At 46.1% G+C, this 21,757-nt stretch overlaps 1 protein-coding gene across 2 annotated transcripts in view; it reads left to right on the top strand.

Annotated features, from left to right (window-relative positions):
* Pde6a (phosphodiesterase 6A) overlaps positions 1-18,063 on the top strand; it is a 61,633-nt gene extending 43,570 nt beyond the window's left edge. For both annotated transcript variants that reach the window (XM_051163381.1, XM_051163383.1), the window contains 5 exons: positions 11,338-11,401; positions 11,659-11,733; positions 13,763-13,846; positions 15,583-15,730; positions 17,922-18,063. In XM_051163381.1, coding sequence (XP_051019338.1) covers positions 11,338-11,401; positions 11,659-11,733; positions 13,763-13,846; positions 15,583-15,730; positions 17,922-17,998 — 448 coding nt within the window. In that variant the 3' untranslated portion in view covers positions 17,999-18,063. The remainder of the gene's footprint in view (positions 1-11,337; positions 11,402-11,658; positions 11,734-13,762; positions 13,847-15,582; positions 15,731-17,921) is intronic.
* Positions 18,064-21,757: the final 3,694 nt, after the last annotated feature.

The following is a 21,757-nucleotide window of genomic DNA, read 5'->3' on the forward strand; positions in this document are numbered from 1 at the left end:
GCTAAGATTAAAGGCATGTAGCACTACGCCCGTCTCAAAAGTTTTACAATAGTTCAATCTCTAGCCAGTCTTTCTCAGAGTCAGTGGACAGGGATAACATATTGAGTCCTGAAGTCACTTGTTCCTCCAATCTGAGGCTATCTAGGTGCCTCATCCTAAGCCACCTCATGGGTGTAATATAAGGTACAGTCAAAAGGAGCACATTGCAAAGAAGACACTCCTACTGCTCAGAAAACATAAAGGCTTTAGGAGCTGGAGCACTACAAGGGTCTGCAAAGCGAGCCCAGGACAGGCAAGGCTACACAGAGAAACCCTGTCTCAAAAAAAAAAAAAAAAAAAAAGAAAAGAAAAAAGAAAAAAGAAAAAAACCCAAACAAACCAAAACAACTCCCATAACCCCAAAAACCAATTATATCAGCCAGCAAGTGGTGTCGCACGCCTTTAATTTCAGCACTCGGGAGGTAGAGGTAGGTGGATCACTATGAATTCAAGCCTAGCCTGGTCTACAAAGCAAGTCCAGGACAGCCAAGATTACACAGAGAAACCCTGTCTCAAAAAACTAAAAACAAAACAAAAACTCAACCAACCAACCAACCAAACTCAACCAACCAACCAACCAAACTAAACCAAACCAAAACCCAAAAACACAACAACAAAAACCAATTATATCTTTCTTCAGAGGATGTGTCACTATTCAGGGACCATGTTATTAGAGCAAAGTAACAGATCCTGGTATAAATATTTTGATTGCTAAAGGGATCAAATCTCATGATGTTAGGTAGGACTCTACCTAACTACTGCCTAGCTCTCTGCTTGTCTGTCTGCCTCCCTGTCTGTCATCTATCAGTCTGTTATCTCTCGTCGCCCATTTATTCTAGACAGTGTTTTGTTGTGACACCTGAAAAAGGGAAGCTCTTTTGTGATTCAGTTTCCAGTGGGTCAGCCTGCGGTCACTTGGCCCTGTTGCTTTGGGTCTGTGCCTGTATAGTAGTACAGTGTGGTCATACCATGTGGCAGAGGAGGCCTGCCATGCCCTGCTCTGTGCATGGTGGCCAAGAAGCAAATGAAGAGGGAGAAGAAGGGCCTTCTAAGAGAACACCCTGACTTCTTTTCACCCAACCCTACTCCACAGCAAGAGCTCTATGGGTTAGAGACCAAGCCGTCAGCACATGGGCCTTTAGGGAGTACTGAGGATCCAGGCCATAACACTATTTGTCTGTCTATCCATCCATCCACCCACCCATCTATCCTATCCTACATACCTGTACATCTGTGTATCTCTATTTTTCTTAAAATTAAAAACAAATGAGAAAAGCAAGAAGGAAAATACAAATAAAGGACTAAGTAGGTGTAATTGAGATACATTATAATGTGTTTACTGAATTGAAAAATTACAGGTCAGATTCTGGTGTGGCTGGTTTAGCTGGCAGCACAAGTCTGTCATTCCCAGCGATGTTATATGGCAGACATTTCCACAAATTAAACAAGTGAAATCTGAAGCTTCAAGGTTTCATTGAAAGCAAAATTGAAACTCATTTTAACACAAAATCCCTTTATAAAAATATAACACTGGAAAAGATGTATTAGAATTAATAATATTTTAATGCACCTGCCCATTTTCAGTAACTTGGATTAACACAGTGTTCCTGAAGGCATGCCAGGGGTGTAATTAATAGTCCTCTGAGAAGCCTTTGTTCTGTCTTCATGGCATGCATCCCAGAAGTGGAAGTAGCAAGCCTCTAGAGTTGGCTTTCAACAAAATGGAAGAAGAATGTAATTGAACTGTCAGCAGATGGATCCCTCAGTGTAATAACAGGATGACTTTTAACAGTTAACTCAGAAAAATTCAAAGAGTGAGTGATTTGTTGTAATAGAACTCCTTTCCTTCCACCTCCAGGGAATTTATAAAAATGAACAGTGCACATAAAATAGATGCTGATTTTATCAGTCTAGCAGTAAGAGGCATTCATCTATTATCCAACTTTAAAAATCTGACCCTAGGAGCCAGATGTGGTAGCACACACCTTTAATCCCAGCACTTGGGAGGCAGAGGCAGGCAGATCTCTATGAGTTCAAGGCCAGCCTGGTCTACAAAGAGAGTCCTGGACAGCCAAGACTACAAGAGAAACCCTGTCTCAAAAAACAAAAAACAAAGCAAAAGAAAGTTCCAAAATCAATTACTTTGAGTATCAAATAATTATTTATATAAATAGATAATATATTTTGTTCTTTGGACTACTTGTAAAACTTAATCCAAAGGGGAAAAATTAACAATTAAAGGCTTACGAGGAAGATCAGAAGTGACTGAAACTAATCAAGATATTTGGTTACTGATAGTATGAAAGGGTGGTCAGGGAAGACTGTTATGCGCATTCTGTATGTACACAGATAAAAAGACATCCATGTATATACAGAGGTCAAGTGAAAGACATCCATGTATATACAGAGGTCAAGTGAAAATACAAGTTTAAGGAGGGAAAACTTGCTTTTTTTTTTTTTTTGTCATAGATGACAATGGTTGATATTAAATTATTAGATTCTTTAGATTTCTTTGGATTTTGAAGAGTGAAGTAATATTATTTTATTGCTACCAGTATTTATAATGCATTGAAAACTAGATCCTTGCAGATAATATTTGATGAAACAGTTTCAACTGGCCAAAAGGTTCAGTTTTCAAAACTACGTAAGTAGGCCTTCAGTGAACATGGTGTGAAGACCTAGAAAGCCAGGTTTGACAACCTTAGTGCCATCGATGTGGACAGCAAATAGCGCTCTGTTGTGGGACTGCCTTATGTCTATGGGATGTTGAACAGCATTCCTGGGCTTTACCTACCAGGTGCCAGTAACAGGCTTCCCACTCCAGCTGAGACTATCAAAAATGAATTCAGACAGCAGCAGGGATGTTGAGGGACAAGGGTCTCCCTAGCCAAGAGGCACCACTGTGAGGCGATTTCAGTTGCATCTGCTGGCCTCTCAACCTCTCAGCAGATACACTTCTCACTTGGGTAGAGTGGAGCAATCCTATACAATTAGAGTCTTAGTACTGTTATGCCCAAATTTTGAGAAACTCCTCTAATAGACCACCCAAGAGTGGAGTTCAAATGCAATTGCAAGGAAGTCTTTATTGCAGATTTGAACCCAGGCCACACCTCCTATGCACTGCCACAGCAGATGCAGGGAAGTGGCCCCAGGTCTCAATTGAGAGGGCTTTTTATAGGTTTTTAGACAAAGAAATGGGTTTTACATTTATATGATTGGGTGGCATTTGGGCAAAAAAACTGCAAGCAAGGAGTTACAAACCTTGACGTTTCATGCTTGGGTAATAGGTGTAGGGGCAAGTTGGCCCACAGAGAAGATTGGTTGAAGCAGTTATATTAGTGTTCGGAACTTTGGCCTGGCTTCTCCTAGTTGGTTGTTGCTATGTGCCAGACCACCTGCTGGTCAACTTGGCCAGCAGAGAGTATATTTAGACTTTCCCAAGGTGAGCTGATTGTGTGTCTAGGGAATATTTTTCTGTTTAGACTAGTTTATGGTTTTCCTGGCATCTAGGTTCAGCCTTTGGCTAGGTTTAACACAATATGAAATTTCTTTTTCAAAATGGAGTTTGTCTCTGGTCCTTGCAGTACTAAGCAGTGTGGGTTTGAGTCTTGGCTCTCACTTACTGATGATATGACCTTAGCAGGTTACTTCACCCACCTGCGCCTTGGTTTCCCCTGTAGCTCAGTGGGGGAAGATGATAGTATCTATTTTTTCGGATTCTCTTGGAGCTGAGCTGGGGGGTGAGTGGAATACTTTGCAGCATGGCTTAGATAGGAGGAGCTTTGGGGGGCACTTCCTGTAATATAATGACATATAGGCTTGGTCTTTGTCCCTGTTTTCTGTCACAGAGGTTCTAAGAGCCTTGGAGTTTCCTGAGTTGCAGAATGAGGTCTGCTTCTTAGGGGAGACCCCATTATCAGAAGCTTGGGGCTTTTAGCCTCATTTCTACCCTCTAGGGAGGTGGGGTTTAATTCACCACACCTACAAGACAAAACCTTCATAAAATGATTTAAACATAGGAGTTCAGAGATCTCCTGGATTGGTGGCCACATGGAGGTCCTGGGAGACTTGTACCCCTAAGAGGACTTCCCTAGTGCCAGCCTTTCCATGCCTCTCTTTCATTTGTGTTTCTCGGTTGTACAAGACATGGCAAGTGCAAGCGAGGTGTCTCCCTGAGTTTTGTGAGCTGACCCAACAAATTACTGACCCTCAGGAGAGATTATAGGTGTCCTCACACCTGGGTAGAGCTAACCAGAGAGAAGAGTGGCTAATGTCGGGCACAATGTCCATGGTGGGCTTCCGAAGTGAGGGTAGTCTGTGAGATGGAAGTCTTAAATCTGGGGTCAATGCTAACTCCAGGTGCTAAGTGTTAGCTTGGAGTTAAACTGTGAGGGAGGAAAATTCTGAGACCTCCTAAAGTTAGTTAGAAGGGAGGGAGGGGTGAGAGATGGAGAAGAGAGACAGCAAGATTCTATTTGGCTAATAATTTAGGCCAAACCAGCAACCACCAAATAGAAAAGCCAGACTTCACTTTCCTAAATGTATGGTGAAAACTTGTCTCTAAACCACCAGGCTAAACCGTTTAGGACCCTAGTCACGCAATAAGCAGTAAACACATTTCCTATATAATATAATATAATATAAAACATATAGTATATAATATACTATCCTCTTATCCAGACCTCCCTGTCCCCCTGCTCTGCAGCCAAGGTTGGTTGTTTTGCCTTCTTTCTCAAAAGCTTATGGAAGCTCGGGTACACGGGCATCTTCTAACTGCCCCCACCCAGCAGCTGCAGCTGCTTGATTTTGTCCCAAGATCTGACTTTCTTTCTTTCTCTGGCTAACATCTTTAATGGCTCTGTAAACCCATATTTCCAAGATCTCTTGGTCTGTAGAGTTTGGGTTCAGCTTAAGGAAACCCCCAGCACTGTGTTCTGGTGCTTCGACTGTCTTGAAGGTGCACATGTTGTGAGTTTCCTGTGGCCTCAGAGCCACACCAAGCCCCTCGCTGTGTCCTCAGTCACACCACTGAGTCCGACCCCTGCTTAGCTCTTTCTTGTGTTGCCCTACTTATCTTGTCTAAGGCCAGGATGTGTCACCAACTCATGAGCAAGGGTGTGACTTCCTACTCCATATCGAACCCTTTCTGTCTTCTCTTAATTTCACCTCGCATTCTTGATTGTGGCTAAACCAGGAGTGGGAAGCCCTCAGCATCCTCAGTATCCTCCTCAGCATCCTCAGGGCCAGGATGTAGGGCCTGCTGCCTAATTTCATAGGACTTATGAGCTAAGAAAAGCTAATTCTTTTGTTGTTTTTGTTTTTGTTTTTTTTGTTTTGTTTTGAGATGGTCTCTCTACATAGCCCTGGCTATCCTGGAACTCACTATGTAGATCAGGCTGGCCTCCAAATCACAAAGATCTGTCTTCCCAAACCTCCCAAGTGTTGGGTCTAAAGATGTGTGCCACCATGCCTGGTGATAATTACATTTTTAAGTGGCTGTGGGAAATATTAAAAATATTGTTTCACACCAAAAACAAAAAACAAAAAACAACAACAACAACAACAACAACAAAACAATAGCTTCCACATCTGTAAATAAAATTTGACCCTGATGTAATGGGCTGTGGGTTCTTTTTGCCTTCGTGGCGCCTTCCTCCATAAAAAACGATCAATAAATTAGTTAGCAAATAAATAAAACTTATATCTTATGACTTTATTGGTAGAAAGACAATCATGGAAAATTTGTTATCATTTCCTTTTTTCTTCTGGCTTTATTGGTTGATTTATGAGGCCTTCTCCACAGCTGTGGCTGGCCTGGAAGTCACATCTGGCTTCCTTCTGTCAAAAGCAATTAAGGTAATTAAGGTATGTTCATAAGCTTCCAAAAAATATGTGAATTTTTAGCATTCAAAGGAAGTCAGAGCAGGAACTCAAGCAGGCCAGGAACTTGGAGGCAGAGCTGATGCAGAGGCCGTGGAGGGTGCTGCTTACTGGCTTGCTCCTCATGGCTTTCTTAGTCTGTGTACTTGCTTGCTTTTTTCTTTCTTTCCTTTTTTGTTTTTAAGTCTGCTTTCTGGGTTTTTATTTTTTGTTGTTGTTGTTGTTTTGTTTTGTTTTTGGCTGTTCGAGACAGGGTTTCTTTGAGTCACCCTGACTGCCCTGGACTGCCTTTGTAGATCAGGCTGGCCTCGAACTCACAGAAGTCGGCCTGACTCTGTCTCCCAAGTGCTAGGATTAAAGATGTACACCACCCCCGTCTGGCTTTAAGTCTGCTTTTTTATAGAAGCAAGGACCACCATGCCAGGAATGGCACCACCCACAGAGGCTTGGGTCCTTCTCCATTAATCACTAAGAAAATGCCTTGCAGCTGGATTTTTTTTTGTTTGTTTTGTTTTGCTTTTGGTTTTTGGTTTTTCAAGACATGGTTTCTCTGTGTAGCCTTGGCTGTCCTAACCTTACTTTGTAGAACATGCTGACCTCGAACTCACAGCAATCCACCTGCCTCTGCCTTCCAAGTGCTGAGATTAAAGGTGTGCGACACCTTGCCTGGCTACAGCTGGATCTTACGAAGGCATTTTCTCGATTGAGTTTTCCTCCATTCTGATAACTCTAGCTTGTGACAAATTGACTTAAGACTAGTCAACAGTCTCTGCCTCCTTCCTATATACGGCTGCTCCTGCACCACAGATAGAGCTGAGCAGACCAAGAGCGACCATGTTTTCTGCAAGGCCTAAAATATTCATCACCAGGACCGTCGCACAAAGTTGACCAGCTCTTGGTCTAGCGTTTTACAAAGGAGAAAAGGGAGTACCTGAGAGACAGAACAGTCACTTACCTGGTGACACACAAATAGTGTGACTGACCCCAGTCAAGACTGGAGCCTAAGACAAAAGGCCTGCTCCTGCCTACCCACCCGTTCACAGGACACTGGAGGCTGGAATGCTTTCTCCTAAAAGTCAGCCAGAAGGCAGGAAGAAGGCTGCTGGGCCTCACAGCTAAGTTCTAGAAGGCCTTGAGGGTCAACCAGGTTGAAAGAACTCAGCTGAGCTCTGGCAAGCTGTGCTCTCCGAGCAGCTGCCCTCCTAAATGGTAATTTGATAAAGTGAGGAGAAGCTGATGACAATGAAAGCCATGCTTACGAAACCACGGTTTGTGTTGACCATAATACCTCTCAGGAGGACTGTTACAGCCACGTGAAATAAGTGAATTCCTTCTGACCTGCAAAACCAGAATTTCATAGGCTCTAATCTTGGGTAGGACTATCTCACTTTATACACTCACCTGAAAGACTTTAGGCATCTTGCTCTGGCCATTGTAAATCAAACACAGATGGAAGACTTTGCCTGGATCTGGTTCTAAAGCCCTGTGTGGAGGCATTAAACTCCACCGCTTCCCCCGTGGTGACTTTGGCTTAGGTTAAGCCATTGGTTCCTGAGCCCTCAAGATCTTCCCAACTCTTTTTGTACACACACCCTCCTTCACCCTGTTCCGTCTCCATGCCCCCCTCTTCCTCAGGTTGAGTTTACTTTTCAATTGCTATTACCCCTTCGGCATTCTCTTGACGATTTCTTCCACCTCCTGCCCATTCCCACAATGGTTTCTTTCCTGGGCTCCCTAGTGCAGGACTCCACAACAAAACCTTTTGTGAGGTGTAGTTCTGACCTTGTCTCTCTTCCCCTCAAATCTTCCTGTTTTTTGAGGATGCAGCCCTGCACCTTGCCCCAGTCCCACGCACTGCATGGTCTATACCCACACATCCATTGGATCTGGTCTCACTCCTTCCCCATGACCTGACAGGTTTCTTTGAGTAGCCCTGGCTGTCTTAAAACTCCCTCTGGAGACCAGGCTAATCTCAAACTCAGAGATCCGCCTGCCTCTGCTTCCTGAGTGCTGGGATTAAAGGCGTGAGGCACCATACCTGGCTCGATTGGGCTTCCCCCAACAAGGCTCCTAAGGGTCCCTGAGGTTCTCCCTCCCATGCCCACTCTTCTGAATGCGTCAGGCCTCCCGTTACCAGGACTCTGGTGCCAGGTGTTCCCTCGGCCTTCTTTAACAAGTTAATGGCGGCACCATAGCCTCATCTAACACCAATTGCTTGCTAAAAGGCACTATTTCCTAATACCATCACATCAAGATTAAGGCTTCAACATATAGATGTAAGGGAACACAGCATTTGGTCCATACCAGAGAGCTCCTATGGCCCGCTCTTGGCCCAGGTCTGCTATTATCTCTTAGGTGGCCCAGGCAGGACTAGTTGCTCTCACCTTCAGGCACTCCTCTCCCCTCCTGGTCTTCTTTGGTGCCTTGTACTTTACTGCCCTATGTAGTTTATTTCCATGTGAGTGTTTTCTCTGTGTTCCTCCAGTGACCATGTGCCCCATCTGGACCTCTCTGAATCCCCCATGCCTCACACAGTACCTGGGACCCTAGGACACATCTGGGGTGGTGGTAAAGGACTTGTAGTGCCTTGTCTTTAGGGCATGAGGTTCGGATTAGCTATTCTGGGGGCTATAAGGCCCTCTTTTTATGCCTAGGCATACCAAGTCTGTCTATAAAACACATGGGTGTGTTTCCCAGATCTCCCGGAGTGGTTCCATGTGTCCTTCAGCCAAGTAAAGCAAATATCCTTTATTCTCCTGAAGCCACACCTGCGGTTTTAACCTGGGGACAATGACAAGTATCAGGGAGGTGGTGACTCCTTGTATGCATAGCTGACTATTTATTTGCCTGATATCTTTACTAAGAAACATCACATGTGCGCACACACACATCTAATATAAAACACAGGGCACGTGTTCTGAAGTTACTATAAAGCATTAAGATGTTTCCATGAAATGGGCATTTCTGAGGGCTTACCACTCAAAAACTTTCCACTCAAAAACTTATCCACTGAAAAAAAAATCACATTACATAATTAAAGATTTTTATTTAAATGTGTTAATGTTTTATGAGTAACCTGCATGGCCTTCTACACCAGAGGATATAAAATACTCCATATACAGGCGATTACTTATATAAATCATCTATGAGGCTAGGGAGATAGCTGAGGCAGCAGTAAAGTGATTGTCATGCAAATATAAACCCCTGAGTTCAGATCCCCAGCATTTATATAAAAAAGCAGGCACTGGAGGTACACTCTTGTACCCCAAGACTTGGGAAGATAGATGTAGGAGGGTCCCTGGGGCTTTCTGGCCAGCCAGTGTAGGTCAGTTAAGCTCTAGGTTCAGTGAGAGACCCTGTCTCAAAAAATAAAGTGAAGAAGCAACTGGAAAAGACATCTGACCTTAGACTCTGTCATCCACACGCTTATACACATGTACCTGTAGAGACACATACATGTGTACACACAGATGTGTATAAACACATACACACAAATTAAGAAAATATAAAGATAATTTTCTTTTAAAAAGTCTAAGCTGAAGCCAGGCATGGTGGTGCACCCCTTTAATCCCAGCACTGGAGAGGCAGAGGCAGGCGAATCACTGTGAGTTTGAGGCCAGCCTGGTCTACAAAGCAAGTCCAGGACAGCCAAGGCTACACAGAGAAACCCTGTCTCGGAAAACCAAAAAAAAAAAAAAAAAAAGTCTAAGCTGAAAACTTGGTTCAAAGTCCAGCCTCCCTCATTGTTCTCCCCCAAGCCTCTGCCTGTGGTCTGAGCCAGGTCGACCCCTGCTTCTTCTGCTTCTTCTGTATCAGGCATGGCTATAGGCAAGCCCTTTCTGCCTCGATTTCATGGTTCCTTCCTGCAACACAGCTCCGAGAAGATGACTCAATACTCTGAGCTTTCAGTCTCCCTCACTTACTGATCCCATACCATGCGCAGCCTCAGCATGGACCTTAACTCTGCTTTAGCTCTGTTGCTGCAACAAAACAGCATGACCAAAAGCAAGTTGGGGAGAAAGTTTGGCTTACACTTACTTGCATATCACTGTTCATCATCGAAGGAAGTCAGGACCCGACTCAAGCAGGGCACGAACCTGGAGGCAGGAGCTGATGCAGGGGCCATGGAAGGGTGCTGCTGACTGGCTTGCTCCTCATGGCTTGCTCAGTCAGCTTTCTTATAGAACTCAGGATCACCAGCCCAGGGATGGCCCCACCCACAATGAACCAGGCCCTCCCCAATCAATCACTAATTAAGAAAATGCTTGCCAGGCATCGTGGTGCATGCCTTTAATCCCAGCACTCGGGAAGCAGGGGCAGGTGCATCGCTGAGAGTTCAAGGCCAGCCTGGTCTACAAATTGAATCCAGGACAGCCAAGGTTATTACACAGAAAGACCCTGTTTCGGGTGGCAGGGGTGGGGGAGAAGAAAGAAAGAAAAAAAAAAGCTTTACAACTGCATCTCATGGAAGCATTTTCTCAACTGATGTTCCCTCCTTTCAGATAACTCCAGTTTGTGTGTCAGGTTGACATAAGATGAGTCAGCACAACTTCAAAGCCCAGGACAGCTCACTGAAATGCTTTATCATTCTGTTCCCTCTGTGGATTCAGTTCTTCTCTGCCCCAGTCCTCCTATACTTTGGTATACCCACTGTGTAGGAATTCATAGCCTGCCTTTCCATCAGGGTGAGACATGAAACCAGAGCTCCCAGTTGGCCATGGACCGACCAGTGAGTCCGGGGGCTCCCCCTTCCCCTTGGGGTTCTAGGGACATCTCTCCATGCCTGGCATTGTGCATGGGTGGTGCAAATCAAAACTTGGGTCCTTAAGCTTGCAGGGCAAGCATTCTAATGACTGAGCCATTCTGTTGTTGTTGTTGTTATGTTTCTTCAAGACAGGGTTTCTCTGTGTAGCCTTGGCTGTCCTAGACTTGCTTTGTAGACCAGGCTGGCTTAGAACTCACAGCAATCCAGATGTCTCTGCCTCCCGAGTGCTGGGATTAAAGGCGTGTGTCACCATGCCCAGCTGGCTGAGCCATCTCTTCAAGATGACACCCTTTTGACTTTTGTGAGCACAGTGGGTATCTATTACTGTTAAGATCAGTCAGGACCCTGCTCCAAGTTACTCTATATTATATAGACATTGTTTTCTCAGACTGTGCCTTGCCCTGAGTGACTCCATTTTACTGAAGAGACAGGAGGAGTTTGTACTTTGCTGACCCACAAACATCACTTCCTGCCTAGCATCACTCATGTGGTATAGATCGATAGTGTATTCACAATGTGGGGAGTGGGCTTTTGCCTCACAAATTATGAAGTTACCTGTTGGGAAGCAGGCAGAGAAAAGTGAGAGAAATTGAATTAACTGGGTGTTGTAGCTTTAAGTGGCTTTGGACTGACTGAGACTATTGTTTGCCCAGGGCTATGATGATGACCGCTTGTGATCTCTCAGCCATCACCAAGCCCTGGGAGGTTCAGAGCAAGGTACGTGGACTCCTCCTGCTCTGGAAGCGGGGGGGGGGGGGCAGGGGGGGGGATGCAGGCTCAGTACTGCTGGCTGCAGTTAACGAGGCTGGACACTCTTAGCCCAACTCCACTCTCTTGGGCTCTCCAGTGACAAGTGGGAGTACCAAGGAAGGAATTGGGCTTTCTCCCTTTGCTGAACTTGAAACACAAGTGAGGTGTGAGTCGGGGTAGGAGGGTTGGGGCTGTACATGTGTGATCGGGTCCATCCATTGCAGGTAGCTCTGCTGGTGGCTGCTGAATTCTGGGAGCAAGGTGACCTGGAGCGCACAGTACTGCAACAGAATCCCATTGTGAGTAGAGCCTGGGTCAGGGTGGGTGTCAGTGGGGATGTCAAGAGAGTACAGTTTCTTCCTAACCCAGAGGTGTGGCCAATGACACAGGGCTGTGTGACCTTACCTCGGGATGAGATGGTACCCGGTCCTTAGACCATGCTTAACCTCATTCCTTGAGAACAGAAATGTGGGCCAAGAGCACGTGCTCTACCATTATTCCCCCCCCCCCTGCAGTTGGAGGGTCTTGCTGTTGACACGTGGATCCTTATCTCACTCAGCTAAGTAGAGCTTGGCCAATGGATACCAAACTGATGCTCTTTCAGATACAGAGGTACAGAGGCCACTTACCATGGCTCCCCTCTAACCGCACAGAGCCAGTTAGAGGAAGCTTGTCTATCTGGGAACATATCTCACCACTGAGAGCTGCTGACTTGGGACAATCAACTGGCTTCTGACCATTAGGAAACTGTCCCCAAAGGCCTGAGGGTATAGCTGGCAAGAAGATGTGGGAAGGACAAATACTACTGAGGGTAGATAGGCTGTTAAGGGTTCATGGGTCACCCACCACATTAGCTTTCAGCAAGAGTCCGGCGAAGGGAAAGGCAGGTGAGACAGGCAGAGCGTGAAAAGGAACACATAGTGCCCCCAAGGATTTGTAACCTTCCCTCCTTCGCTCCTCTCTTCTTTTGCCTTGCCTTAGGTAGATTTTTAGGACCGGGGCAAAAAGCAGCCACATTCTTTGCCAAATTATAAGAATGGTCTCTAGGCCACTTGCTAATATTCTTCTCCGAAACCACTTGAGCCTAGCTGTCATGATCTACATTGCTCTCAGCCCCACTGTCTTCTCTTTTCTTTTAACATTCTAAAGGGGGCTGGAGAGAGGGCTCAGAGGTTAAGAGCACTGTCTGTTCTTCCAGAGGTCCTGAGTTCAATTCCCAGCAACCACATGGTGGCTCAACAACCATCTGAAATGGGATCTGATGCCTTCTTCTGGCCTGAAGATGTACATGTAGATAGAGCACTTCTATACATAAAATAAATAAATAAATCTTTTTTTTTTTTTAAATGCTGACTGAATAGTTACTGATCTCTTAGTACCGTTACCCAGAGTCAACAATTAGCAAAACTGCCATTCTTGTCTTAACTATTCTGCCCAGTGCATTCCCCCATCCCTTTTGGATGGAGTATTTTATGTGAATCACAGACGTGGCTGTTTCTTCCTAAACACTGTGTGCTCTAAGAGAGAAGATTTCATTACAGATACAAACATAGCTGGAGCCATCACCACATCACACTTACAACATCAGCAGTAATACTTTAACAGCAGCTCACTCCCAGCCCCTCCCTGCTCGTTTACTCTGAGGGAGAGAAAGAATTCTGTTGATTTGTCCAAATCAGAATCCAAATGCAGTGGAGCTCCAGCTTTGACGCATCACGGAAGCAGCGGCCCGTTGCCCTCCCCCTCCTCTCTTCTTCCCTCTCCTCCTCCTCTCTTCTCTTCCTCTCTCTTTTCTCCCCCTCCCCCTCCCCCTCTAGCTTTGACTCTTGTTCTCCCTCCATGTAATTGATAAAGACAGTGGGTGTTTGTTTGGGTGCTGTTTCCCATACCTTGGCTCAGTCACTTACATTCTGCAAGCTCATTAACATGTTCCCCTCTGTCTTCCATATTTTCTCCAAATTGCTAGTCAAATCTGGAAGCTTGGTGAGCTTAGGGTTTTGTTTATCTTATTTTATTTCTGAAACAGAGTCTCACACATTGCAAGCTGACCTTAGACTCACTGTGTATGGAGGACGACCTTGAACCTGTGATAGTATCACCCTTCTAGTTCTTCTTCTTCTTCTTCTTCTTCTCCTCCTCCTCTCCTCCTCCTCCTCTTCCTCCTCCTCCTCCTCCTCCTCCTCCTCCTCCTCCTCCTCTTCTTCTTCTTCTTCTTCTTCTTCTTCTTCTTCTTCTTCTTCTTCTTCTTCTTCTTAGCAAGAATGTTTCTTAGGTTGGGTGAATCCCTATTATTGCTCCAGGCCATTAACTCTTTCTCTCCTATGACAGCCCATGATGGACAGAAACAAGGCAGATGAGCTTCCCAAGCTTCAAGTCGGCTTCATTGACTTTGTGTGCACCTTTGTCTATAAGGTAGGCTTGCTCAGAGTCCAGGGGACAGCAGGGATAATGAACCCTGGCAAGAGTGTGATGCTTTGCAGAACAGTTTTCAGCTCCAGTGACACTTGGTTCTCAGGACAGCTCTATAGAGCAGAGTGGAGCTTGGTTCTTCCTACTTGCTCAATAAACTCTCAATATATATAAATGACTAAGCATGCTTTTATGGGAACAATAATATTGTGAAGAGGTAAGCCAGAATTTCTCCTGGAGTTCTTGTTCAGATTAGTGAGGCTCTCCACTGCCAAACCCATCTCCACTATCCACCTGCCCCCTCTTCATTCTTGAGACTTGGTCTGGCTATGCCCAGGCTGACCTCCAACTCATGATCCTCCTGCCTCAGCCTCCAAAGTGCTGGTATAACATCACTGCACCACCGTGCTTGACTCCACCTCCCATTTACTATTATCTTTGGCCACATTATATGTGAGGTGAGAAATGATAAGTAGCAGAGCCAGCATCTCTGGACCCACCTAGGGAGCAGGACTGGAGCCCAGGCACCTAACACCAGGCCAGGGCTTTCTACAGTATGAGCTGTAATTCTTTTTCAGGGAAGATGAACAAGTGATGCCAGAGGGGTCAAGAGTACCTCTGTTACCACACAGAGCAAGTAGGGCCATCTGGTCAACAAGACAGCATAGCTGATGCTCACACTGCCAGCAGCAGTGTTATGAATGGGGGTGCTGGGCTTTGTGTTTTCTGGCTTAATCCCAACCACCCTTAGGTAGGTGCTGTTACCGCAATACTGTCTAGGTGAAAGTGAGCTTAGGCGGTGACTGTCCAAAGTCACACAGCGGCTAGTAGAGCCTAGACCACAACTCAGGCATCTCTGAGCACTGTTGGCCCTGACTGTAATAGACCCTCCTCACCTCAGCAAACCTACTTCATCAATCTACATTCCATCCTCTCACCTACGAGTGCAGGAGTGGAGGGACAACACTCATGGGGGTGGGGAGTGGCTCAAAAGACCCAAGGAGATAAATTGCCCCACAGATTGAAGTGTATTGTGTGCTCAAGGTGTTATTCAACCCTTAGAGTTTCGGGAATTCAAGTGAATAATCTCAATAACCCAGTTTCGCCCAGTGAATGTTTATGAAGTATTTGTGTGTTCTAGACCAGTGCTAAGCCAGAACCAACTGAGGGGATGAGCCAGCCAGGGTTCCTGCCATCTCCAGACGTCATCCTCTGGGAGAGGCAGGCAAAGGGAGTCATATAGGGAAGTGAGAGGTGATTGGAGAGGGCTTTGGGGACATTAAATGGAACTCAGTTTACCTAAGGGGTCAGAAAAGGTTTCCCAGGGAGAGTGTTTAGGGAAGTGGGGACCCTGAGGAATGGGGGGAAAGGTAGAATGTTCCATCTAAGAGACAGCTGTAGGAAGTCCACAGATGGAAGGAAACACTCACAGAGTGAGATTTGGGGTGCCCGGGACTTCCAGAGGGTGAAAGAATAGAGATCAGTGAATGGCATGTTAAGCTTAACATTTCACCCTGAAGGTATGGCCCTGTAGGAAGGCTCCAAGCAGGGGAAGGAAAGGTTCCCTAGTGCCAGCAGGCATGACAGGCAGCCCACTCCAGTGCCAGGCAGAATATACCTCACTTTGAGCCGGAGTCCTAGGGCAGGGCCCTGCTTCATTCTCCCCTACCCCCTTCCCCTTCCTCCTTCCTCCCTCCCTCCCTCCCACTCACTGTCTCTCCTCCACTTCTCCTTTTCAGGAATTCTCCCGTTTTCATGAGGAGATTACACCCATGCTGGATGGTATTACCAACAACCGCAAAGAGTGGAAGGCACTGGCTGATGAGTATGAGGCCAAGATGAAGGCGCTGGAGGAGGAGAAGCAGAAGCAGGAGGCAGCCAAGCAAGGTGTGCAGAAGAGGCAAGGCGGAGTCTTGCTTTGGCACACTTTCAGTATGCAGCGCATCTGGGCCTGAACTATTTGCCTTCATTCTGTGCGGGAGGTCCCTGAGGCTGCTGGAGGTGAAGTGTTTATGGTCAAGCCACACAGTCAGTATCTCGTTCCTCGACTGAGGCCGAGGGGCTCTAGGAATGCTCCTGTAGTTGCACATAAGGTAGACTCTGATTCTAAGACTGCAGACATTTGTGCCTGGCATTATTAGTTGGAAAGAATTTCAAAAGCTGACTCTCCGGCCATTTGTCTACTTGAATCCTAGCTTTACCACCATGAGGCTTGGCTTGTACATTGCTAGCGAAAGAGGCCTATCTACCCTCTACAGCACCCTCACCTAGTACTACAGCTGGAAAGATCTCCCTTGAACTCAAAGTGCATTTGACTTGTGAGACTGTTAGTGGCAGCCTCAGAAAGACTCCACACTGCCCAGGGCTGAGACCAGCAGGGGGCTGCCTGCCTGTGTCCACAGTAAGACCCACGTGTAGAGGAGATGACTCAGACGGTAAAGGGCTTGGCACATGTGCATGAGAACCCGAGTTCAGATCTCCAGAACTCACACAAAGTCAGATGCCATGCAGGAGAGAGAGACAGAGACAGAGACAGAGACAGAGAGACAGACAGAGACAGAGATAGAGGTGGGGAATCACAGGCCAGCTAGCCTCAAATACACTACAATGAACAAGAGACCCTTATTCAAATATGGCGAGGACTGACATCTAAGGTTGTCCTTTGACCTTCTTCTGCATGTGTACCATGGTATGTACACATCTGAACTCATACACATGAATTGCACCCCCCACACTCATAAACAATCATGTATACATGGGGGGGTTGTGTGGAGTTGAACATAGGGACACATGGTTGTAATCCCGGCACTCAGAAGACTAAGATAGGAAGATTACTTTGAGTTTAAGGCCAGCCTTCTTTTAAGACAAAACAAACAAACAAAACGCAATAACTAAAGGGGAGGCTAGCAAGATGGCTCAGCTCATAAAAACACTTGCTATGCAAATCTGATAACCTGAGTCTAGTCCCAGAACCCACTAAACACCAGAGGGAGTGTCATGTTTCAGCAACCTCAGCATTTCTAGAGCAGGATGGGGCGTTACACAGTGCAGCAGAGACAAGGGACCTTGCTTCAGGAGGTGAAAGGGGAGAACTGATTCCTGAAAGGGGTCTTCTGACCTCCACATGTGCTGTGGCATGTGTGCCCGCCCCCAACTAATAAATGCAACTAGAGAGAGGGAGAGACAGACAGAAAGACAAAGGCATAAACTGTCTTTGGGAAAAGAAGCAGGTTTGTGTAAACATGGAACGTAGCAGTTTTCCTTTTTAAAAATAGTACAGTCCAGGGGCTGGAGAGATGGCTCAACTGTTAAGAGCGCTGGCTTCTCTTCCAGAGGTCCTGAGTTCAATTCCTGGCACCCACATGACAGCTCACAACTGTCTGTAACTCCAGTTCCAGTGGATCCAACACCCTCTCACAGACATACACGCAGGCAAAACACCAACACAAATAAAATAAATAAGTCATTTAAAAAAAAATAGTACAGGCCAGGCAGTGGTGGTGCATGCCTTTAATCCCAGCGTTTGGGAGGCAGAGGCAGGCAGAACTCCATGAGTTCAATGCCAGCCTGGTTTACAGAGTGAGTTCCAAGATAGCCAAGGCTACCCAGAGAAACTCTGTCTCATAAAAAAGAAAATAGTAATACTGTGAATTGAACCTCGGGCCTAGTGAATACTAAGCAAGGGCTATGCCCAGGAGCTTTTCCTTAAATTGTGAATTTGCTGTCCACATTTTAAAGTTGGGATACTCCAGATTTAAAAACAAAAACAGATTTTTTAGCTTTTCTTGTTAAAAGTTCAAGATCTGGCCACACCAGTACACTGAAGGATAGTGGCTGAAGCTAAATGGTTCTCTGTCCCTTGTCAGTCCCCACAGTTCCTCATGTCTTATGGGCTTTGGTTGCCATTTATTCCCCTGCACTGCTTCTCAGGTGGGGAAGCACTTCTGGGTCCCCTGCTTCTCCTGACCCCCAGGTCTGCTCTCTGCACATGCCAAGCTTTGAGCTTGGTCCAAACAGGTCAAAGGCAAGTCTGCTGCAGCCTCCTGTAACCTGCTGTGTGCTTTCCTGTCCTTCACAGCTGCATCCGGGAACCAGCCAGGAGGGAACCCCAACCCAGGGGGTGCACCTGCATCCAAGTCCTGTTGCATCCAGTAGCCGAGGGCACTGCTGACAGGAGGCACAGGTCTCAGGAAGAAAGAGGTCATCCAGGCCAATGGAAAGCCATGTATCTTCTTAGACAGCTAATGAATCAGAAGTTGAGAGCTGCTTGAAAACACAGCAGGCATCTATATCGTCAAATGGTTTCAGACATTGGTTATTTTTATTTTTAGGCAGGGACTCACTATGCAGCCCTGGCTGTCCTGGAACTCGCTATGTAGACCAGGCTGGCCTCAAGCTCACAGAAAGCCACCTGCCTCTGCCTCCTGAGTGTCGGGCTAAAGGTGTGCACCACCCTGCAGGGCTTAGAGATTGCTTTTAATCTTAAAATGTCTCTTGAGTTTAGCCCAATAGTCTAGACTTCACGTACTGACTTAATTATTTTTTGTTCCTTTAATGCTTATAATTCTTATATAAGTTCTTATAATTTAGGATTTTGATACGAAAGTGTTTGCTAATTTTAAAAAGTAGATAATTATACATTAAATAGCCATAAACTTAGCCTCAGGTTTGAACATCAAGCTTTGGTCATATTTGTTTCATATATGTTCACATCCTTTTTCAATTTTTCCCCCTCTTCCTTTTCTCCTTTATTTCTTCCTTCCTTCCTTCCTTTCTGGATCTTACCATGTAGCCCAGGCTTGCTTTGAACTCTCAGTCTCTTCTACCACTCATGACTTAGCTGAAATAGTTACAGGTCATTGTCATACCTGCCACTTCCCTCCTCTATGGTCTTTAGAGGAGGTATGTGTCTTTACGGGAATAAATGTCTTTAGAGATGACATATCTTATGTGGTGGTGCATGCCTGCAATCCCAGCAATCAGGAGTTTAAGAGATCTGGGTCTATTCAGCAAGACTCTGTCTCAAGGGGAAAGTCACACATCTTTCAAGAAGCAGAGCATTTTCTAGCACACACTGTCACATGGAAAAGGCAAAGGCTTCATACCCACATGTGCAGTACATCCTGATGAGCCACAGAGGACTTGGGGCTTCAGCAGACAGCTCCTTTAGGGGTTTCCTTAGTTGTGGGTTACTCTACGTTTCTCAGGGAAACCTATGCCTGAGGTAGAAAAGCATGGCTGCATTGCCCAACATAGGTCAACTGTGCAAGGCCATTCTAGCTCCAGGTCCCCTGGGCTCCTGCTAGGCTTACAGAGACCAATTTAGAGTCTGTTTCTTAGGAAATCCAACTGTGATGCAGACTCTGAATCAATGTCCCCTACAGTCACAAAACTCTTTAAGAGACTATTTGTGCTGGGTGTGGTGGCACATGTGCCTTTAATCCCAGCACTCAGGAGGCAGAGGCAAGAGGATCATCATAAATTCCAGGCCAACTTGGTTTAGGAGAAAGTTTCAGGCTGGGTTACAGTGTGAGAGCTTGTCTCAGACAGAAAAAGTTTGAGCCAAGGCGTGGTGGCACACACCTTTAATCCCAGTACCCGGGAGGCAGAGGCAGGCAGATCGCTGTGAGTTTGAGGCCAGCCGGGTCTACACAGTGAGTCCAGGACAGGCAGAGCTACACAGAGAAACCCTGTCTCGAAAAAAAGTTTGTGGTCACTGTCCTCTGCAGGTAAAGACTCCTCTCACTAGACCTGAGTTCTGTCACAGAACACACACACACACACACACACACACACACACACACACACACACACACACACACACAGAGATGTGTATACATACACACACACTATATACATAATGGAAAATAAAGTATTGTTTAATCCAAATTTCACATATTGAATTTATTTTAGTTGTTCTGTTTCTTTCTGCTTGCTTTGTTTTTACTAAGATCCATGTTTTATTCTAAGTTTTCCATTGATTTCAGTTGCAGACCTTCAGTTTAGCTAAGAGGCCCTCTTAACTAAAAATAGACTAAATTTAAGTATGCCATGCCTGGCAGTTAGCGTCCACACAATCAAAACTGAGGAAAATCAGCAAAAGAACCCAGAAGTTTTCATACAACAACACACATAAAAGGTTGTCAAAAATATCTCCTACAACCAGGTGGTGGCGGTGGTGGTGGCGGTGGTGGTGGTGGTGGTGATGGCGGTGGTGGTGGTGGTGGTGATGGTGGTGGTGGTGGTGGTGGTGGTGGTGGTGGCGGTGGTGGTGGTGGTGGTGATGGTGGTGGTGGTGGTGGGGTGGTGGCGGTGGTGGTGGCGGTGGTGGTGGTGGTGGCGGTGGTGGTGGTGGTGGTGGCAGTGGTGGTGGTGGTGGTGGTGGCGGTGGTGGTGGTGGTGGTGGTGGTGGCGGCGGCGGCGGCGGCGGTGGTGGTGGTGGTGGTTTATGCCTTTAATCCTGACACTCAGGAGGCAGAGGCCAGCCTGGTCTACAGAGAGAGTTCCAGGACAGCTAGGGCTATATGGAGAAACCCTGTTTCGAAAAACCAAAGTAAATAAATAAGCAAAGTAAAACATAAAACCCAAAATAACTGTTATACTTGCTTAAATTTAAACTTTATCATTTCTTATCCTGAACTTGTTTAAAAAAGCTCTAATAGACAAAGCCAAATTTTTGTTTTGTTTTTGTGTAGCCCTGGGTGTCCTGAAACTCTGTAGACCAGGCTGGCCTTGAACTCATAGAGATTCTCCTGCCTCTGCCTTTGGAGTGCAGGGTTTAAAGGCCTGTGCCGCCATGCTTGGCAGCAACAAAGCCAAATTTAAGGCTCAGAGTGGTGCCTTGCTAATCAACGTCCATGTCCACGCTATGTGCATGCCCAACTGATGCTGACACGGCTCTTGTAACCTGTAAGCCCTTGGTTTTTTTTTTTTTTCCCTTTGCCAGTGACTTGCTGCAAAGACAGGGTCAGTTACCTGGTATTCTGTTATCAACCCCCACTGCCAAGCACCCAGGGGTGGTGCTCAACACCCACCTGCCTTCTATAAATGGCTATCTCTTAGACATGTCTTCCTCCCAAACCAGGGGCCTGTTATGCAGAAGTTTATATTAAAGCAGTTGCCCCAAGGAGAGAGAAGTGCAGAGTTCCCCCTCAAACTGTTTGTGGACCATGTACCTACTACTCTAATGCCCACCTTTAAATAAAGCAGGAAACTGGAAGGCCAGAGGGGAGGAGGCTGGGCCAAGTCACAGCCCAGTTCCCTGGCCTTCTTCCAGAAGACGTCCAAGATCAGAGAACACTGCGTGTGGCCCACACATCCTGTGACTTTTATTGTAGATCTGGCTGTGCCTCCAAAGCACATGCCCTACCCTTTTGTTCAGGCTGTGTGAGAGCAAGGTGTGTTTTCAGCTCTGTTATAAGTGACACTAAGGACACCGTTTTTCTAAGCAAAGGCATGTCCCTAAGCACACTACCTTTAGTGGTTAAGTGGCAAGAAGACTAGATACAACTCTCCTGAAAGAGAACTTGCCCTAGCACATACAGGGTCCACTCTGCTGGACCTGGCTTTTGTCACTATATTTGATGAGGTTGTGGTTGGGGCCCGGCACAGAGGTTGTGTGTAACTAGACGTGTCGTCATGAGGTTGCGACAGGAGGACTGCAAGTCTGAGACCAACTTGAGGTACATAGTGAGTTCTGATCAAGATCGGACAACTTAGCGAGACTCATCTCAAGATGAAAATCAAAAAGCACTCACACACAAGACCTTGTGTTTAATTCCCTGCACTGAGTGAATAACTAAACCATATATACATTGGCCAAGACTTTTTCTGAAGCAAGACTGGATCTGAACTGTCTCCCTCATTTAGTAAACAGAGTGTCCCCCCGAACACACACACACACACACACACACA

This window comes from Acomys russatus, chromosome 20 (genome assembly GCF_903995435.1).
Source record: "Acomys russatus chromosome 20, mAcoRus1.1, whole genome shotgun sequence".
NCBI classification, from domain to species: domain Eukaryota; kingdom Metazoa; phylum Chordata; class Mammalia; order Rodentia; family Muridae; genus Acomys; species Acomys russatus.